Source organism: Oncorhynchus kisutch, linkage group LG2, assembly GCF_002021735.2.
Source record: "Oncorhynchus kisutch isolate 150728-3 linkage group LG2, Okis_V2, whole genome shotgun sequence".
NCBI classification, from domain to species: Eukaryota; Metazoa; Chordata; class Actinopteri; order Salmoniformes; family Salmonidae; genus Oncorhynchus; species Oncorhynchus kisutch.
Window position 1 is genome coordinate 78,185,692 of NC_034175.2, and position 21,188 is coordinate 78,206,879.

The window sequence follows — 21,188 nt, forward strand, 5'->3', positions numbered from 1 at the left end:
GAGAGGGGGTCTGGGCAGGGGGTCTGGGCCTGGGCAGGGGGCCTGGGCGGGGGGTCGGGGCCTGGGCAGGGGGCCTGGGAGGGGGGTCAGGGCGAGGGGGTATGCAGCAGGGGGCCTGGGCAGGGGGTCTGGGCCTGGGCAGGGGGCCTGGGCGGGGGGTCAGGGCGAGGGGGTCTGGGCAGGGGGTATGCAGCAGGGGGCCTGGTCCTGGGCGGGGGGTCAGGGCGAGGGGGTCTGGACGGGGGGTCTGGACGGGGGGTACACAGCTCTGTCTGTTTAAATAAGCTGGAATTGGTTGGCCCAGTCTTATTTTTTTTATTTCTACTGCCCCCCCCCCCCCCCCCCCCCCCCCCCACACAAAAAAAAAATACACAAAAGATTGACATTTTCTCATTCGCTATAATCCTGTTCTTCTGCAAACAATGCCCACAGTACCGCTGTCAGCTTTGATCTTCCGTGGTTTTAATGAGAGGGGGGCAGTCGTTCTCCTCTGGGCATTTATGTCATGAATTCTGCATGTCTTGGTAAACATGCAGGTGCAATGCTTTAGCTTGTTATAGGGCATATGAGCCTTTATAATGTCCTCTCTCTTTATGTATCAGGTCTGACCCGTGCAGTTATAACGCTCCATAGATCGTTAGAAGCACATATGAGCCTTTATAATGTCCTCTCTCTTTATGTATCAGGTCTGACCCGTGCAGTTATAACGCTCCATAGATCGTTAGAAGCACATATGAGCCTTTATAATGTCCTCTCTCTTTATGTATCAGGTCTGACCCGTGCAGTTATAACGCTACATAGATCGTTAGAAGCACATATGAGCCTTTATAATGTCCTCTCTCTTTATGTATCAGGTCTGACCCGTGCAGTTATAACGCTTCATAGATCGTTAGAAGCACATATGAGCCTTTATAATGTCCTCTCTCTTTATGTATCAGGTCTGACCCGTGCAGTTATAACGCTCCATAGATCGTTAGAAGCACATATGAGCCTTTATAATGAGTTCTAATGTTTTGTCTCTGTGTTTCAGGTCTGACCCGTATGTCAACACGCTGGTCAAGCTTCACCTGCGTTCCCCCTACAGCTGTCACGAGCTGTTTGGCTTTGACGTCATGCTGGATGAGAACCTCAAGCCTTGGGTTCTGGAGGTCAACATCTCACCAAGGTAACAAACAGTACAGCCTTCAGTACAGACCAGACATTCTGCCTGGTTGGTAGAGTCCCTCCTTGTTGGTAGGTAGCCTAGTGGCTAAGGAGTTGGACCTGTACCCGGAAGGTAGTTGGTTCAAATCTCAAGCCAGGTGCTGGAAAAATATTAGGGGCGATTTGATCTGGGAACTGGAGTGCTGCTGAGTTTATATCCTAAAGACATTAATTCCCATATCGTTGGGCCCTTGACCCCGCAACGTGCTCTCCATCATTGGGTAACAGAGCAGAAGACTGGTGTTCTCTGTCTGAGGGGTGTTGGAGAAGACTGGTGTTCTCTGTCTGAGGGTGGATTGGAGAAGACCGGTGTTCTCTGTCTGAGGGGTGTTGGAGAAGACAGGTGTTCTCTGTCTAAGGGTATGTTGGATAACAGAGCAGAAGACTGGTGTTCTCTGTCTGAGGGTGGGTTGGAGAAGACTGGTGTTCTCTGTTAGGGTGGGTTGGAGAAGACAGGTGTTCGTTGTCTAAGGGTGGGTTAGAGAACAGAGCAGAAGACTGGTGTTCTCTGTCTGAGGGGTGTTGGAGAAGACAGGTGTTCGTTGTCTAAGGGTGGGTTGGATAACAGAGCAGAAGACAGGTGTTCGCTGTCACCTGGCCGGTGCCTCTCACCAACGGTGCCAGTACTGTCTTCCTTCCTCTCTCCTAACAGCCTCTCACCGACGGTGCCAGTACTGTCTTCCTTCCTCTCTCCTAACAGCCTCTCACCGATGGTGCCAGTACTGTCTTCCTTCCTCTCTCCTAACAGCCTCTCACCGACGGTGCCACTACTGTCTTCCTTCCTCTCTCCTAACAGCCTCTCACCGACGGTGCCAGTACTGTCTTCCTTCCTCTCTCCTAACAGCCTCTCACCGACGGTGCCAGTACTGTCTTCCTTCCTCTCTCCTAACAGCCTCCACTCCAGCACTGCTCTGGATGTGGCCATTAAGGGCCAGATGATCAGAGATGTGTTGAACCTGGCAGGTTTCCTTCTGCCTCAGAGAGAAGAGGTGCTTCCCTCCGCCAGCAGCTCTGCCAGCAGGTATGTAGAGAGGGTTATATGCTGGCTTCCACCATATCTTTTAGCCAGTGTTTCCTTATGCATGGTTCTGGGGACCTAAATGTTGACACCTTTCACCTGGCACCACTAATGAACTCATCATCAAAACCATTGATTAGTGGAATCCGTTTTTTCTTTTCTTCACTCGGAACCAAACAGAAACTGAATTTGTCAAATAGAAACTGTAGTTTTTGTTGCACAACATTTGGAGCAAACGGATTCCGTTGCGAAACGTTTTCTGTTTGGAGCAAACGGATTGCGTTTTGGATAATGATTCCACCACAGGTGTGCAGTGTTAGGACCCCCTAATAAACACTGGACTAAAGTCCTCAGACACAGAGACCAAAGCCGGTTCCATTTAGCTCCTTGGCCCTAATCCTTCAATGTCAAATCTGAAGGGTCTGGATTGGTTTAAACAGTGTAATCTGAAGGGTCTGGATTGGTATAAACAGTGTAATCTGAAGGGTCTGGATTGGTTTAAACAGTGTAATCTGAAGGGTCTGGATTGGTTTAAACAGTGTAATCTGAAGGGTCTGGATTGGTATAAACAGTGTAATCTGAAGCGTCTGGATTGGTTTAAACAGTATAATGGTTGAGCTTTTCACCTTTTTCTTTAATTTGACAGACGTACGAACATTGAAGGGTTCGAGGGCGAAGGAGTGAATTGGGGCCGGCAGGGTCTGTCTCTTTCACACTCTGGGCTCAAATCCACATAATCCGTCAACAAAAGAGTTGTTCATTGATGCCTTGTTGTTTCTGCTGTGTGGATTGGTAATAACGGGTTGAATTCTGCTGTGTAGTCTGTGTGGAGGGACACGGGAGAGATCCAGACCTGAGATTTCAACTGATGAGAAAGTCAAGCGGGCCTTCTACCTGAGCCAGCGCTTCGCAGATCAGGTACAGTCATGCAGCCGTCTGAAGAGCCAAGGAACTACTGGGAAGTTTCCCAGACAGGAAGTCGTAAGTCCCGACATGATTGTGTTCAAATCCCGTTATGAAGTCGTAAGTCCTGACATGATTGTGTTCAAATCCCGTTATGAAGGCGTAAATCCCGACATGATTGTGTTATTATTTTTTATTAAATTTTTCTTCCCAATTTCGTGATATCCAGTTGGTATTTAGTCTTGGCCCATCGCTGAAACTCCCGTACGGACTCGGGAGAGGCGACGGTGGAGAGCCGTGCGTCCTCCGAAACACAACCCAGCCAAGCCGCACTGTTTCTTGACACAATGCTCGCTTAACCCCGGAAGCCAGCCGCACCAATATGTCGGAGGAAACACCGTACACCTGGCGACCGTGTCAGCGTGGACTGCGCCCGGCCCGCCACAGGAGTTGCTAGAGCGCGATGGGACAAGAACATCCCTCCCGGCCAAACCCTCCCCTAACCCGGACGATGCTGGGCCAAACCCTCCCCTAACCCGGACGATGCTGGGCCAAACCCTCCCCTAACCCGGACGATGCTGGGCCAAACCCTCCCCTAACCCGGACGATGCTGGGCCAAACCCTCCCCTAACCCGGACGACGCTGGGCCAAACCCTCCCCTAACCCGGACGACGCTGGGCCAAACCCTCCCCTAACCCGGACGACGCTGGGCCAAACCCTCCCCTAACCCGGACGACGCTGGGCCAAACCCTCCCCTAACCCGGACGACGCTGGGCCAAACCCTCCCCTAACCCGGACGACGCTGGGCCAAACCCTCCCCTAACCCGGACGACGCTGGGCCAAACCCTCCCCTAACCCGGACGACGCTGGGCCAAACCCTCCCCTAACCCGGACGACGCTGGGCCAAACCCTCCCCTAACCCGGACGACGCTGGGCCAAACCCTCCCCTAACCCGGACGACGCTGGGCCAAACCCTCCCCTAACCCGGACGACGCTGGGCCAAACCCTCCCCTAACCCGGACGACGCTGGGCCAAACCCTCCCCTAACCCGGACGACGCTGGGCCAAACCCTCCCCTAACCCGGACGACGCTGGGCCAAACCCTCCCCTAACCCGGACGACGCTGGGCCAAACCCTCCCCCTAACCCGGACGACGCTGGGCCAAACCCTCCCTAACCCGGACGACGCTGGGGCCAAACCCTCCCTAACCCGGACGACGCTGGGCCAAACCCTCCCCTAACCCGGACGACGCTGGGCCAAACCCTCCCCTAACCCGGACGACGCTGGGCCAAACCCTCCCCTAACCCGGACGACGCTGGGCCAAACCCTCCCCTAACCCGGACGACGCTGGGGCCAAACCCTCCCCTAACCCGGACGACGCTGGGCCAAACCCTCCCCTAACCCGGACGACGCTGGGCCAAACCCTCCCCTAACCCGGACGACGCTGGGCCAAACCCTCCCCTAACCCGGACGACGCTGGGCCAAACCCTCCCCTAACCCGGACGACGCTGGGCCAAACCCTCCCCTAACCCGGACGACGCTGGGCCAAACCCTCCCCTAACCCGGACGACGCTGGGCCAAACCCTCCCCTAACCCGGACGACGCTGGGCCAAACCCTCCCCTAACTAGGACGACGCTGGGCCAAACCCTCCCCTAACCAGGACGATGCTGGGCCAAACCCTCACCTAACCCGGACGATGCTGGGCTAATTGTGCGCCGTCTCATGGGTCTACGGGTCGCGCCTGGCTGTGACAGAGCCTGGACTCTAACCCAGAATCTCTCGTGACACAGCTAGCACTGCGATGCAGTGCCTTAGACCACTGCGACACTCGGGAGGCCTCAAGTGCTTTTAAAGTCTGAATAATTCTTCAACCAGTAAGGTTTTGTCTAGATAGATGAGCTAGCTAACATTGCTAAAAAATAAAGTGAATTAGTTTGCTTAACGTTGACAATAGGGTCAAACTAGCTACATTATTATCCACATTGATGAGTTTAAAATCTTTTTGTTGAAATGGTTCAAGGTCAGTGATGAAACGTCACAACTTGTTAACTCTGGCGTCCATCTCTGACTTTCCCACCTGGCGTCATCTCCATCTCTGACTTTCCCACTGAGGAGTCCATCTCCATCTCTGACTTTCCCACTGAGGAGTCCATCTCCATCTCTGACTTTCCCACTGAGGAGTCCATCTCCATCTCTGACTTTCCCACTGAGGAGTCCATCTCCATCTCTGACTTTCCCACTGAGGAGTCCATCTCCATCTCTGACTTTCCCACTGAGGAGTCCATCTCCATCTCTGACTTTCCCACTGAGGAGTCCATCTCCATCTCTGACTTTCCCACTGAGGAGTCCATCTCCATCTCTGACTTTCCCACCTGGCGTCAATCTTGGAAGGGTCGTTCCACTGCTTCTTTCTCAGTCAGACCCTCCGTATTGTACAGTTAGGATGGGAGTTATTGATGTACCTGCCTATGAAATCAATCTGTAGTATAAAGTATAACCAACCCCCTCCTCTGCCTCTGTAGGACTTCTTCTCCTCCATCCTGGACGTTCTGACTCCAGAGGACGTACGTGTCCTGGCTGAGACGGAGGACGAGCTGAGCAGGAAGGGAGAGTTTGAACGAGTCTTCCCCTCCCACTGCTCCTCACGATACCTGCGCTTCTTCAAACAACCACGCTACCTCAACATCCTGCTCAACCAGTGGGAGACGAAGTACGGACAGAACAGGAGAGAAGGTAGGTCTCTGTCTGTTTCTCTGTCTCTCTGTTTCTGTCTCTCTGTTTCTGTCTGTCTCTGTTTCTCTGTCTGTCTCTGTTTGTCTGTGTTTTTCTGTCTGTCTTTCTGTCTGTCTTTCTCTGTTTGTCTTTCTCTGTCCCTCGGTCGTCTGTCTGTCCCTCGGTCGTCTGTCTGTCCCTCGGTCGTCTGTCTGTCCCTCGGTCCGTCTGTCTGTCCCTCGGTCGTCTGTCTGTCCCTCTGTCGTCTGTCTGTCCCTCGGTCGTCTGTCTGTCCCTCGGTCGTCTGTCCGTCTGTCCCTCGGGCGTCTGTCCGTCTGTCCCCCGGGCGTCTGTCCGTCTGTCCCCCGGGCGTCTGTCCGTCTGTCCCCCGGGCGTCTGTCCGTCTGTCCCCCGGGCGTCTGTCCGTCTGTCCCCCGGGCGTCTGTCCGTCTGTCCCCCGGGCGTCTGTCCGTCTGTCCCCCGGGCGTCTGTCCGTCTGTCCCCCGGGCGTCTGTCCGTCTGTCCCCCGGGCGTCTGTCCGTCTGTCCCCCGGGCGTCTGTCCCCCGGGCGTCTGTCCCCCGGGCGTCTGTCCCCCTGGCGTCTGTCCGTCTGTCCCCCTGGCGTCTGTCCGTCTGTCCCCGGGCGTCTGTCCGTCTGTCCCCCGGGCGTCTGTCCGTCTGTCCCCCGGGCGTCTGTCCGTCTGTCCCCCGGGCGTCTGTCCGTCTGTCCCCCGGGCGTCTGTCCGTCTGTCCCCCGGGCGTCTGTTCCCCGGGCGTCTGTCCCCCGGGCGTCTGTCCCCCGGGCGTCTGTCCGTCTGTCCCCCGGGCGTCTGTCCGTCTGTCCCCCGGGCGTCTGTCCGTCTGTCCCCCGGGCGTCTGTCCGTCTGTCCCCCGGGCGTCTGTCCGTCTGTCCCCCGGGCGTCTGTCCGTCTGTCCCCCGGGCGTCTGTCCGTCTGTCCCCCGGGCGTCTGTCCGTCTGTCCCCCGGGCGTCTGTCCGTCTGTCCCCCGGGCGTCTGTCCGTCTGTCCCCCCGGGCGTCTGTCCGTCTGTCCCCCGGGCGTCTGTCCGTCCGTCCCCCGGGCGTCTGTCCGTCCGTCCCTCGGTCGTCTGTCCGTCCGTCCCTCGGTCGTCTGTCCGTCCGTCCCTCGGTCGTCTGTCTGTCTGTATAAGAGCAAAGGTACTTTCTATGTCTTAAATGACACCCATTTTCATAGGTTTCTGGTTAAGGCCAGTGCACTATAGAGGGCCATAGGTTTCTGGTCAAGGCCAGTGCACTATAGAGGGCCATAGGTTTCTGGTCAAGGCCAGTGCACTATAGAGGGCCATAGGTTTCTGGTTAAGGCCAGTGCACTATAGAGGGCCATAGGTTTCTGGTCAAGGCCAGTGCACTATAGAGGGCCATAGGTTTCTGGTCAAGGCCAGTGCACTATAGAGGGCCATAGGTTTCTGGTCAAGGGCAGTGCACTATAGAGGGAATAGGTTTAATTTAGGGTGTAAACTGGTCTAAAGCAAGTTGACAGTATGGCAGAATGTTTAATGCACTACCATATGCTACCACTACCGCTACTCATTACCATTGTCTTGTTTGTAGGAATCTGTGTGCTGAGGAGTCTGTGTCAGAAAGGAGTCCATCTAGGAACCACCGACCCTGCACATCTAGTGAGTATTGTCTCTCTGGCTGTTCAAGTAGATGTCTATATGTGGATGACATTACACACAGTCATCCTGAGGCCACGATTCAATCCGTCGCGGGTTGAAGGCAAGCTTTAAGAGTCTAAGTAACATAATAATAAAATCTAAATCTGTAAATTTATCCACAGAGGTATCTGTTATTTCCCCATGGGCTGCGTTTCAATCCACCTAGAGATGTTATTTCCCCATGGGCTGCGTTTCAATCCACCTAGAGATGTTATTTCCCCATGGGCTGCGTTTCAATCCACCTAGATCTGTTATTTCCCCATGGGCTGCGTTTCAATCCACCTAGATCTGTTATTTCCCCATGGGCTGCGTTTCAATCCACCTAGAGATGTTATTTCCCCATGGGCTGCGTTTCAATCCACCTAGATCTGTTATTTCCCCATGGGCTGCGTTTCAATCCACCTAGATCTGTTATTTCCCCATGGGCTGCGTTTCAATCCACCTAGAGATGTTATTTCCCCATGGGCTGCGTTTCAATCCACCTAGAGATGTTATTTCCCCATGGGCTGCGTTTCAATCCACCTAGAGATGTTATTTCCCCATGGGCTGCGTTTCAATCCACCTAGAGAGATCTGTTATTTCCCCATGGGCTGCGTTTCAATCCACCTAGAGATGTTATTTCCCCATGGGCTGCGTTTCAATCCACCTAGAGAGATCTGTTATTTCCCCATGGGCTGCGTTTCAATCCACCTAGAGATGTTATTTCCCCATGGGCTGCGTTTCAATCCACCTAGAGATGTTATTTCCCCATGGGCTGCGTTTCAATCCACCTAGAGATGTTATTTCCCCATGGGCTGCGTTTCAATCCACCTAGAGATGTTATTTCCCCATGGGCTGCGTTTCAATCCACCTAGAGATGTTATTTCCCCATGGGCTGCGTTTCAATCCACCTAGAAAGATCTGTTATTTCCCCATGGGCTGCGTTTCAATCCACCTAGAGATGTTATTTCCCCATGGGCTGCGTTTCAATCCACCTAGAGATGTTATTTCCCCATGGGCTGCGTTTCAATCCACCTAGAGATGTTATTTCCCCATGGGCTGCGTTTCAATCCACCTAGAGATGTTATTTCCCCATGGGCTGCGTTTCAATCCACCTAGAGATGTTATTTCCCCATGGGCTGCGTTTCAATCCACCTAGAGATGTTATTTCCCCATGGGCTGCGTTTCAATCCACCTAGAGATGTTATTTCCCCATGGGCTGCGTTTCAATCCACCTAGAGATGTTATTTCCCCATGGGCTGCGTTTCAATCCACCTAGAAAGATCTGTTATTTCCCCATGGGCTGCGTTTCAATCCACCTAGAGATGTTATTTCCCCATGGGCTGCGTTTCAATCCACCTAGAGATGTTATTTCCCCATGGGCTGCGTTTCAATCCACCTAGAGATGTTATTTCCCCATGGGCTGCGTTTCAATCCACCTAGAGATGTTATTTCCCCATGGGCTGCGTTTCAATCCACCTAGAGAGATCTGTTATTTCCCCATGGGCTGCGTTTCAATCCACCTAGAGATGTTATTTCCCCATGGGCTGCGTTTCAATCCACCTAGAGATGTTATTTCCCCATGGGCTGCGTTTCAATCCACCTAGAGAGATCTGTTATTTCCCCATGGGCTGCGTTTCAATCCACCTAGAGAGATCTGTTATTTCCCCATGGGCTGCGTTTCAATCCACCTAGAGATGTTATTTCCCCATGGGCTGCGTTTCAATCCACCTAGAGATGTTATTTCCCCATGGGCTGCGTTTCAATCCACCTAGAGATGTTATTTCCCCATGAGCTGCGTTTCAATCCACCTAGAGAGATCTGTTATTTCCCCATGGGCTGCGTTTATATCCACCTCATCTGCCCACGGTATGTCGACCTTCCACATCTGCGGTGGAAAATGGTCTTCTCACGAAAACATCTGTAGCTTCCAAACGGTTTGGCCTGTTAACTAATGAACCACTATGGAAAGATGAGACTCTTGTCAGTGCTATTTAATTAAAAGTAAATCATATTTAACCTTTTATTTAACTAGGCAAGTCAGTTAAGAACATACTTACAATGACGGCCTACCCCGGCCAAACGCGGATGACGCTGGGCCAATTGTGTGCCGCCCTGTGGGACGGAGATGGTGTTCTCCGTTTTGCACTACGACCCCCACAAGTGTCACGGGACAAAATATGTAAAATGGGGCAAAAAAGTATTTAGTCAGCCACCAATTGTGCAAGTTCTCCCATTTAAAAAGATGAGAGGCCAGTAATTTTCATCATAGGTACACTTCAACTATGACAGACAAAATGAGAAAAAAAATCCTGAAAATCACATTGTAGGATTTTTAATGAATTTATTTGCAAATTATGGTGGAAAATAAGTATTTGGTCAACAAAAGTTTCTCAATACAAGGTTATATACCCTTTGTTGGCAAAGACAGAGGTCAAACGTTTTCTGTAACTCATCACAAGGTTTTCACACACTGTTGCTGGTATTTTGGCCCATTCCTCCATGCAGATCTCCTCTAGAGCAGTGATGTTTTGGGGCTGTTGCTGGGGAACACGGACTTTCAATTCCCTCCAAAGACTTTCTATGGGGTTGAGATCTGGAGACTGGCTAGGCCACTCTTTTACCTATGATGAAAATTACAGGCCTCATCTTTTTAAGTGGGAGAACTTGCACAATTGGTGGCTGACTAAATCTTTTTTTGCCCCACTGTATGTATATATATTTATTTATTTCCATAGCTTATATCTCCTAGATAGGACAGACACTTCAAAACCTTTATTCCTTATGATTTATTTGTTATTTTCTAGTGGTCCAAGTCGACCTACGTTCCCAAGTCTGATCACCCCAGGCAGGAGCCACGCAGATCGAGGTGAGTGGACACACACACACACACACACACACACACACACCTAGTGGCTCTAACTTCACAGCTTCTCTATAGTGTAGCTACACACACAGCGCCAGTGGGAAAATAACTTGTTTACCTTTGATCTCTAATCTCTGTTTCCACCTCCTCTATTCCAGTGTGGTGGTGAGTCACAGAACCAGGCCCCAGCCAGACCAGGAGGAGTACTGTTTCTCCCAGGAGGTCACCACCTCCCTCCTGGGCTCCTCCAGCCTGGCCACCGAGTCTACAGCCAGTGTGCCACCCAGAGATGAGGAGTTCGAGGGTTAACCGTCTCTCACTGCACCCTAACACTGTTGACTTCTTAAAGAAGGCATAATGCCCCGTTTGGGCAGGGGATGTGAACGCCGTAGGTGTGATGGAGGGTCAACATGAACACCTTTCTCTCTCTCTCTCTCCATACATATTCCTCTTTTCACTACTATTGTCTGAACTGGAGAGGGACAAACAGCTGTGGTTTTTTCATATGTGGAGTGTTAGTCCTGGATAAGGGGGAGGGGCTTCTCTGGACCGGGTGGACAGACAGCAGCTTTGGCCAATCGGCCGAGGAGAAAATCCAAGGCTGCTCTGCCTACTTAGAGCCAGTCCAATCAGATTCCACTCCTAGGTGTGTTTACATCAAATATAAATCAACATTTATTGGTACACAAATTTTGTTATTGCAGGTGCAGTGAAATGCTTGTTTCTAGCATTTCAGGCTTGTTACTATGGGATGGGTAACTGCATTTCAGGCTTGTTACTATGGGATGGGTAACTGCATTTCAGGCTTGTTACTATGGGATGGGTAACTGCATTTCAGGCTTGTTACTATGGGATGGGTAACTGCATTTCAGGCTTGTTACTATGGGATGGGTAACTGCATTTCAGGCTTGTTACTATGGGATGGGTAACTGCATTTCAGGCTTGTTACTATGGGATGGATGGGTAGATATAACTGCATTTCAGGCTTGTTACTATGGGATGGGTAACTGCATTTCAGGCTTGTTACTATGGGATGGGTAGGTAGATATAACTGCATTTCAGGCTTGTTACTATGGGATGGGTAGGTAGATATAACTGCATTTCAGGCTTGTTACTATGGGATGGGTGGGTAGATATAATTGCATTTCAGGCTTGTTACTATGGGATGGGTAACTGCATTTCAGGCTTGTTACTATGGGATGGGTAACTGCATTTCAGGCTTGTTACTATGGGATGGGTAACTGCATTTCAGGCTTGTTACTATGGGATGGGTAACTGCATTTCAGGCTTGTTACTATGGGATGGGTAACTGCATTTCAGGCTTGTTACTATGGGATGGATGGGTAGATATAACTGCATTTCAGGCTTGTTACTATGGGATGGATGGGTAGATATAACTGCATTTCAGGCTTGTTACTATGGGATGGGTAACTGCATTTCAGGCTTGTTACTATGGGATGGGTGGGTAGATATAACTGCATTTCAGGCTTGTTACTATGGGATGGGTAACTGCATTTCAGGCTTGTTACTATGGGATGGGTAACTGCATTTCAGGCTTGTTACTATGGGATGGGTAACTGCATTTCAGGCTTGTTACTATGGGATGGGTAACTGCATTTCAGGCTTGTTACTATGGGATGGGTAACTGCATTTCAGGCTTGTTACTATGGGATGGGTAACTGCATTTCAGGCTTGTTACTATGGGATGGGTAACTGCATTTCAGGCTTGTTACTATGGGATGGGTAACTGCATTTCAGGCTTGTTACTATGGGATGGGTAACTGCATTTCAGGCTTGTTACTATGGGATGGGTAACTGCATTTCAGGCTTGTTACTATGGGATGGGTAACTGCATTTCAGGCTTGTTACTATGGGATGGGTGGGTAGATATAACTGCATTTCAGGCTTGTTACTATGGGATGGGTGGGTAGATATAACTGCATTTCAGGCTTGTTACTATGGGATGGGTGGGTAGATATAACTGCATTTCAGGCTTGTTACTATGGGATGGGTGGGTAGATATAACTGCATTTCAGGCTTGTTACTATGGGATGGGTAACTGCATTTCAGGCTTGTTACTATGGGATGGGTGGGTAGATATAACTGCATTTCAGGCTTGTTACTATGGGATGGGTGGGTAGATATAACTGCATTTCAGGCTTGTTACTATGGGATGGGTGGGTAGATATAACTGCATTTCAGGCTTGTTACTATGGGATGGATGGGTAGATATAACTGCATTTCAGGCTTGTTACTATGGGATGGGTAGGTAGATATAACTGCATTTCAGGCTTGTTACTATGGGATGGGTGGGTAGATATAACTGCATTTCAGGCTTGTTACTATGGGATGGGTAACTGCATTTCAGGCTTGTTACTATGGGATGGATGGGTAGATATAACTGCATTTCAGGCTTGTTACTATGGGATGGGTGGGTAGATATAACTGCATTTCAGGCTTGTTACTATGGGATGGGTAACTGCATTTCAGGCTTGTTACTATGGGATGGGTAACTGCATTTCAGGCTTGTTACTATGGGATGGGTAACTGCATTTCAGGCTTGTTACTATGGGATGGGTAACTGCATTTCAGGCTTGTTACTATGGGATGGGTAACTGCATTTCAGGCTTGTTACTATGGGATGGGTAACTGCATTTCAGGCTTGTTACTATGGGATGGGTAACTGCATTTCAGGCTTGTTACTATGGGATGGGTAACTGCATTTCAGGCTTGTTACTATGGGATGGGTAACTGCATTTCAGGCTTGTTACTATGGGATGGGTAACTGCATTTCAGGCTTGTTACTATGGGATGGATGGGTAGATATAACTGCATTTCAGGCTTGTTACTATGGGATGGATGGGTATATATAACTGCATAACATGCTTCACAATTTTTTACAATTTGAAGTTGTAACAATAATTGTTATGAATAAATAATTTAATTAACAGTTGTTCTATCAGTCCCAGATTAGGGAAATAACTGCTCAGGTTCATACATTAAAACTGATATTTGAAGAATGACTCATTTTAGTCTTTTCCTTTTAAATAATTCAAAGGGATTTATTTATTTTTTACCTTTTTATTTAACCAGGAAGGGCTCATTGAGATTAACATCTCTTTTTCAAGAGCGTCCTGGCCAAGATAGGCAGCACCAAGTCATTACAAAAACAACATGAAAAACTACAAGTAATCTAGTAAAAACCATTGAATTCACAAGAGTATAAAACAGCAAATGAAAAACATTGACAGGTCAGGGAATCAGCCTCAAAATCCTTCACCAGTGATTTAACTTCTTGCGTCGAGCCATCCCGGATCCGGGATCGTGAATACAGCCTCAAGCTCATTACCATAACGCAACGTTAACTATTCATAAAAATCGCAAATGAAATGAAATTAATATGCTAGCTCTCAAGCTTAGCCTTTTGTTAACAACACTGTCATCTTAGATTTTCAAAATATGCTTCTCAGCCATAGCAAAACAAGCATTTGTGTAACAGCTAGCGCAGCTAGTGTAGCATTTAGCGTTAGCATTAGCAGGCAACATTTTCACAAAAACCAGAAAATCATTCAAATAAAATCATTAACTTTGAAGAACTTCAGATGTTTTCAATGAGGAGACTCTCAGTTAGATAGCAAATGCTCCGTTTTTCCTGAAAGATTATTTGTTTAGGAGAAATTGCTCCGTTTGGTGCGGCACGTTTGGCTACCAAAAAAAAACAAAAATTCAGTCTTCAAAACGCCAAACTTTTTTCCAAATTAACTCCATAATATCGACTGAAACATGGTAAACGTTGTTTAGAATCAATCCTCAAGGTGTTTTTCATCTCTTCATGATATATCGTTCATTGAAAGCCTCCTCTCTCCTCTCAATCACTGGATGACTGCGTGCAGCTTGTAGATTACGCACCAATTTAGACAAAGGACACCGGGCGGACCCCTGGTAAATGTAGTCTCTTATGGCCAATCTTCCAATGATATGCCTACAAATACGTCACAATGCTGCAGACACCTTGGAGAAACGATAGAAAGGGCAGGCTCATTCCCGGCGCATTCACAGCCATCTAAGGAGACAATGGAAAACAGAGCTTCAAAAATTCTTCAGTTTCATCTTGGTTTCGCCTGTAGCATGAGTTCTGTGGCACTCACAGATAATATCTTTGCAGTTTTGGAAACGTCAGCGTGTTTCTTTCCAAAGCTGCCAATTATATGCAGTCGAGCATCTTTTCGTGACAAAATACTGCGCTTAAAACGGGCACGTTTTTTAATCCATAAATTAAAAGAGCGCCCCCTATATCCACGAAGATATAAACACCAGTCAGGACAAGTTCTTCCAGTTTAAAAGTATTTTGTAAGGCGTTCCAAGACGATGGCACAGAGGACATAAAAGCCCCTTTACCAAATTCAGTTTGGACATTTGAAACAGTTAGCAGGATTACAGTCCAGCGAACGAAGATACGACCCACCACATTTCTGAACAATAAAAATGCCCAAATAAAAAGGTAGTAAACCCAAAATGGCTTTGTAAATAAAAGTATACCGCTTTAAAATACATCTCAAGGTTGTTACATTGCAGTTTTCAACATTTTAAAGGAAAAATGTACTGCATGTTTAGATAAAATGACTTAACATATTTATACAACAATCTACCAACCAAGCAACTATTAAAAGGTCAAAGTTGACCCCCTGTGGATGCTTGACACACGGCTGTGTGGAATGCCCCTGGGCACCCTGGGTGGGAAACGAATAAAGTTGACCCCCTGTGGATGCTTGACACACGGCTGTGTGGAATGCCCCTGGGCACCCTGGGTGGGAAACGAATACTTAAGACGCTTAGTGGTGAAGGAAGGCAACATCTCCTGAGAACTGCAAGCTGCCAACGGTGGATGACTCAAATAATTCACTTCTTTTCCCTCAACCGTCTCATGAGACCGACATTGACGTGCCTCAGCAGAATCCAAAGGTTACATAATTTGCAAATAAATTCATAAAAAAATCCTACAATGTGATTTTCTGGAATTTTTTTTCTCATTTTGTCTGTCATAGTTGAAGTGTACCTATGATGAAAATTACAGGCTTCTCTCATCTTAAGTGGGAGAACTTGCACAATTGGTGGCTGACTAAATACTTTTTTTGCCTCACATATATATATATATATATATATATACACACACACACACACACACACTAGATGACTGCCAGGGGGTGCTGTTTTGAGACTCAACCAGTGATGTGTGTATACACTGCTCAAAAAAGTAAAGGGAACACTTAAACAACACAATGTAACTCCAAGTCAATCACACTTCTGTGAAATCAAACTGTCCACTTAGGAAGCAACACTGATTGACAATAAATGTCACATGCTGTTGTGCAAATGGAATAGAAAAACAGGTGGAAATTATAGGCAATTAGCAAGACACCCCAATAAAGGAGTGGTTCTGCAGGTGGTGACCACAGACCACTTCTCAGTTCCTATGATTCCTGGCTGATGTTTTGGTCACTTTTGAATGCTGGCGGTGCTTTCACTCTAGTGGTAGCATGAGACGGAGTCTACAACCCACACAAGTGGCTCATGTAGTGTAGCTCATCCAGGATGGCACATCAATGCGAGCTGTGGGAGGAAGGTTTGCTGTGTCTGTCAGCGTAGTGTCCAGAGCATGGAGGCGCTACCAGGAGACAGGTCAGTACATCAGGAGACGTGGAGGAGGCCGAGGAGGGCAACAACCCAGCAGCAGGACCGCTACCTCCGCCTTTGTGCAAAGAGGAGCACTGCCAGAGCCCTGCAAAATGACCTCCAGCAGGCCACAAATGTGCATGTGTCTGCTCAAACGGTCAGAAACAGACTCAACGAGGGCCCGACGTCCACAGGTGGGGGTTGTGCTTACAGCCCAACACCGTGCAGGACGTTTGGCAATTGCCAGAGAACACCAAGATTGGGAAATTCGCCACTGGCGCCCTGTGCTCTTCACAGATGAAAGCAGGTTCACACTGAGCACATGTGACAGACGTGACAGTCTGGAGACGCCGTGGAGAACGTTCTGCTGCCTGCAACATCCTCCAGCATGACCGGTTTGGCGGTGGGTCAGTCATGGTGTGGGGTGGCATTTCTTTGGGGGGCCGCACAGCCCTCCATGTGCTCGCCAGATGTAGCCTGACTGCCATTAGGTACCGAGATGAGATCCTCAGACCCCTTGTGAGACCATATGCTGGTGCGGTTGGCCCTGGGTTCCTCCTAATGCTAGACCTCATGTGGCTGGAGTGTGTCAGCAGTTCCTGCAAGAGGAAGGCAATTGATGCTCTGGACTGGCCCGCCCGTTCCCCAGACCTGAATCCAATTGAGCACATCTGGGACTTCATGTCTCGCTCCATCCACCAACAGACTGCACCACAGACTGTCCAGGAGTTGGTGGATGCTTTAGTCCAGGTCTGGGAGGAGATCCCTCAGGAGACCATCCGCCACCTCATCAGGAGCATGCCCAGGCGTTGTAGGGAGGTCATACAGGCACGTGGAGGCCACACACATTACTGAGCCTCATTTTGACTTGTTTTAAGGACATTACATCAAATTTGGATCAGCCTGTAGTGTGGTTTTCCACTTTAATTTTGAGTGTGACTCCAAATCCAGACCTCCATGGGTTGATAAATTTGATTTCCATTCATAATTTTTGTGTGATTTTGTTGTCAGCACATTCAACTATGTAAAGAAAAAAGTATTTCATAAGAATATTTCATTCATTCAGATCTAGGATGTGTAAAATACTTGCTCTCCCCACTGTATATACTGTACTCTATACCATCTACTATGTAAATATATATTATGACTCTTTAAATAATGCTCCTCCTCTTTTGACCATGTAAATATCTGTCTTCTTTGCGATGGTGATCCAGTCTGGGAATCAGTGGTCAGTACATAGGAGTGGGTGATCCAGTCATTGAATCAGTGGTCAGTACATAGGAGTGGGTGATCCAGTCATTGAATCAGTGGTCAGTACATAGGAATGGGTGATCCAGTCATTGAATCAGTGGTCAGTACATAGGAATGGGTGATCCAGTCATTGAATCAGTGGTCAGTACATAGGAATGGGTGATCCAGTCATTGAATCAGTGGTCAGTACATTGGAGTGGGTGATCCAGTCATTGAATCAGTGGTCAGTACATAGGAGTGGGTGATCCAGTCATTGAATCAGTGGTCAGTACATAGGAGTGGGTGATCCAGTCATTGAATCAGTGGTCAGTACATAGGAGTGGGTGATCCAGTCATTGAATCAGTGGTCAGTACATTGGAATGGGTGATCCAGTCATTGAATCAGTGGTCAGTACATTGGAATGGGTGATCCAGTCATTGAATCAGTGGTCAGTACATTGGAATGGGTGATCCAGTCATTGAATCAGTGGTCAGTACATAGGAATGGGTGATCCAGTCATTGAATCAGTGGTCAGTACATTGGAATGGGTGATCCAGTCTGGGAATCAGTGGTCAGTACATAGGAGTGGGTGAGAATGGGTGATCCAGTCATTGAATCAGTGGTCAGTACATTGGAGTGGGTGAGAATGGGTGACCCAGTCTGGGAATCAGTGGTCAGTACATAGGAGTGGGTGAGAATGGGTGATCCAGTCATTGAATCAGTGGTCAGTACATTGGAGTGGGTGAGAATGGGTGACCCAGTCATTGAATCAGTGGGTCAGTACATTGGTGTGGGTGAGAATGGGTGTATCAGTGGGTCAGTACATTGGTGTGGGTGAGAATGGGTGATCCAGTCATTGAATCAGTGGTCAGTACATTGGTGTGGGTGAGAATGGAATGGAATAAAGTAGAAACAAATAACTGTAGAAATACCCAGGTTGGTCTGTGGTGTAATGTTTAGTAGGGGGTGAGTGGCAAGGAGTCTGCCAGGACAGGAGTCGGACAGGAGTCTCCTGACTGACCCTACCCCCTGGTCTTCTGATACAGACAGGAGTCTCCTGACTGACCCTACCCCCTGGTCTTCTGATACAGACAGGAGTCTCCTGACTGACCCTACCCCCTGGTCTTCTGATACAGACAGGAGTCTCCTGACTGACCCTACCCCCTGGCCTTCTGATACAGACAGGAGTCTCCTGACTGACCCTACCCCCTGGTCTTCTGATACAGACAGGAGTCTCCTGACTGACCCTACCCCCTGGTCTTCTGATACAGACAGGAGTCTCCTGACTGACCCTACCCCCTGGCCTTCTGATACAGACAGGAGTCTCCTGACTGACCCTACCCCCTGGTCTTCTGATACGGACAGGAGTCTCCTGACTGACCCTACCCCCTGGTCTTCTGATACAGACAGGAGTCTCCTGACTGACCCTACCCCCTGGTCTTCTGATACAGACGAGTCTCCTGACTGACCCTACCCCCTGGCCTTCTGATACAGACAGGAGTCTCCTGACTGACCCTACCCCCTGGTCTTCTGATACAGACAGGAGTCTCCTGACTGACCCTACCCCCTGGTCTTCTGATACAGACAGGAGTCTCCTGACTGACCCTACCCCCTGGTCTTCTGATACGGACAGGAGTCTCCTGACTGACCCTACCCCCTGGTCTTCTGATACAGACAGGAGTCTCCTGACTGACCCTACCCCCTGGTCTTCTGATACAGACAGGAGTCTCCTGACTGACCCTACCCCCTGGTCTTCTGATACAGACAGGAGTCTCCTGACTGACCCTACCCCCTGGTCTTCTGATACAGACAGGAGTCTCCTGACTGACCCTACCCCCTGGTCTTCTGATACAGACAGGAGTCTCCTGACTGACCCTACCCCCTGGTCTTCTGATACAGACAGGAGTCTCCTGACTGACCCTACCCCCTGGTCTTCTGATACAGACAGGAGTCTCCTGACTGACCCTACCCCCTGGTCTTCTGATACAGACAGGAGTCTCCTGACTGACCCTACCCCCTGGTCTTCTGATACAGACAGGAGTCTCCTGACTGACCCTACCCCCTGGTCTTCTGCACAGATACTGTAAATACTTCTCATGGATGCTGAAATTATACTTTATAGGTAAAAAAAACTAAACATTTTAGCTGACAATTTAATATAACAGAAGGCGTCTGTAATTTAATAAACATGACAAAAACAAATATAGCCATTAATGCATTTCTACAGCTTTCAAAATAAAATGACTGCTGTGGGGGAGAGCCAAGATGGTGAAAACAGCGCCCCCTAGCAGTCATCTAGTGTGTGTATATATATATATATATATATATATATATACACACACATACACATCACTGGTTGAGTCTCATAACAGCGGCCCCTGGCAGTCATCTAGTGTGTGTATATATATATATATATATATATACACACACATACACATCACTGGTTGAGTCTCATAACAGCGGCCCCTGGCAGTCATCTAGTGTGTGTATGTATATATATATATATATATATATAGGTTTTCTCACACTGTTGCTGGTATTTTGGCCCATTCATCCATGCAGATCTCCTCTAGAGCAGTGATGTTTTGGGGCTGTTGCTGGGCAACATGGACTTTCAACTCCCTCCAAAGATTTTCTATGGGGTTGAGATCTGGAGACTGGCTAGGCCACTCCAGGACCTTGAAATGCTTCTTACGAAGCCACTCCTTCGTTGCCCGGGCGGTATGTTTGGGATCATCGTCATGCTGAAAGACCCAGCCACGTTTCATCTTCAATGCCCTTGCTGATGGAAGGAGGTTTTCACTCAAAATCTCACGATACATGGCCCCATTCATTCTTTCCTTTACACGGATCAGTCGTCCTGGTCCCTTTGCAGAAAAACAGCCCCAAAGCATGATGTTTCCACCCCCATGCTTCACAGTAGGTATGGTGTTCTTTGGATGCATCTCAGCATTCTTTGTCCTCCAAACACAACGAGTTGAGTTTTTACCAAAGCTCTATTTTGGTTTCATCTGACCATATGACATTCTCCCAATCTTCTTCTGGATCATCCAAATGCTCTCTAGCAAACTTCAGACGGGCCTGGACATGTACTGGCTTAAGCAGGGGGACAAGTCTGGCACTGCAGGATTTGAGTCCCTGGCGACGTAGTGTGTTACTGATGGTATACTTTGTTACTCTGGTCCCATTCACTAGGTCCCCCCGTGTGGTTCTGGGATTTTTGCTCACCGTTCTTGTGATAATTTTGACCCCACGGTGTGAGATCTTGCGTGGAGCCCCAGATCGAGGGAGATTATCAGTGGTCTTGTATGTCTTCCATTTCCTAATAATTGCTCCCACAGTTGATTTATTCAAACCAAGCTGCTTACCTATTGTAGATTCAGTCTTCCCAGCCTGGTGCAGGTCTACAATTTTGTTTCTGGTGTCCTTTGACAGCTCTTTGGTCTTGACCATAGTGGAGTTTGGAGTGTGACTGTTTGAGGTTGTGGACAGGTGTCTTTTATACTGATAACAAGTTCAAACAGGTGCCATTAATACAGGTAACGAGTGGAGGACAGAGGAGCCTCTTAAAGAAGAAGTTACAGGTCCGTGAGAGCCAGAAATATTGCTTGCTTGTAGGTGACCAAATACTTATTTTCCACCATCATTTGCAAATAAATTCATTAAAAAATCCTACAATGTGATTTTCAGGATTTTTTTTCTCAGTTTGAAATCGCCGGAAAATGCTACCATTACAACGCCGAACTTTTTTTCAAAGTTTGCTCCATAATATCGACAGAAACACGGCAAACGTTGTTTAGGATCCATCCTCAAGGTGTTTTTAACATATCTATTCGATAATATATCCGTCGAGGCAATTGGTTTCTCATAAGAAGCGATTGGAAAAATGGCTACCTCAGTATTTT

General features: G+C 48.5%; 1 protein-coding gene across 3 annotated transcripts in view; it reads left to right on the top strand.

Annotated features, from left to right (window-relative positions):
- ttll4 (tubulin tyrosine ligase-like family, member 4) overlaps positions 1-11,363 on the top strand; it is a 40,530-nt gene extending 29,167 nt beyond the window's left edge. For 2 of the 3 annotated variants that reach the window (XM_031801790.1, XM_031801785.1), the window contains exons 13-19: positions 1,031-1,165; positions 2,096-2,224; positions 3,043-3,202; positions 5,647-5,857; positions 7,428-7,495; positions 10,321-10,382; positions 10,538-11,173. In XM_031801790.1, the coding sequence (XP_031657650.1) occupies positions 1,031-1,165; positions 2,096-2,224; positions 3,043-3,202; positions 5,647-5,857; positions 7,428-7,495; positions 10,321-10,382; positions 10,538-10,688 (916 nt within the window). In that variant the 3' untranslated portion in view covers positions 10,689-11,173. Of the gene's footprint in view, positions 1-1,030; positions 1,166-2,095; positions 2,225-3,042; positions 3,203-5,646; positions 5,858-7,427; positions 7,496-10,320; positions 10,383-10,537 lie in introns of all 3 variants that reach the window. The other variant, XM_031801798.1, reaches the window with a different exon arrangement.
- Positions 11,364-21,188: the final 9,825 nt, after the last annotated feature.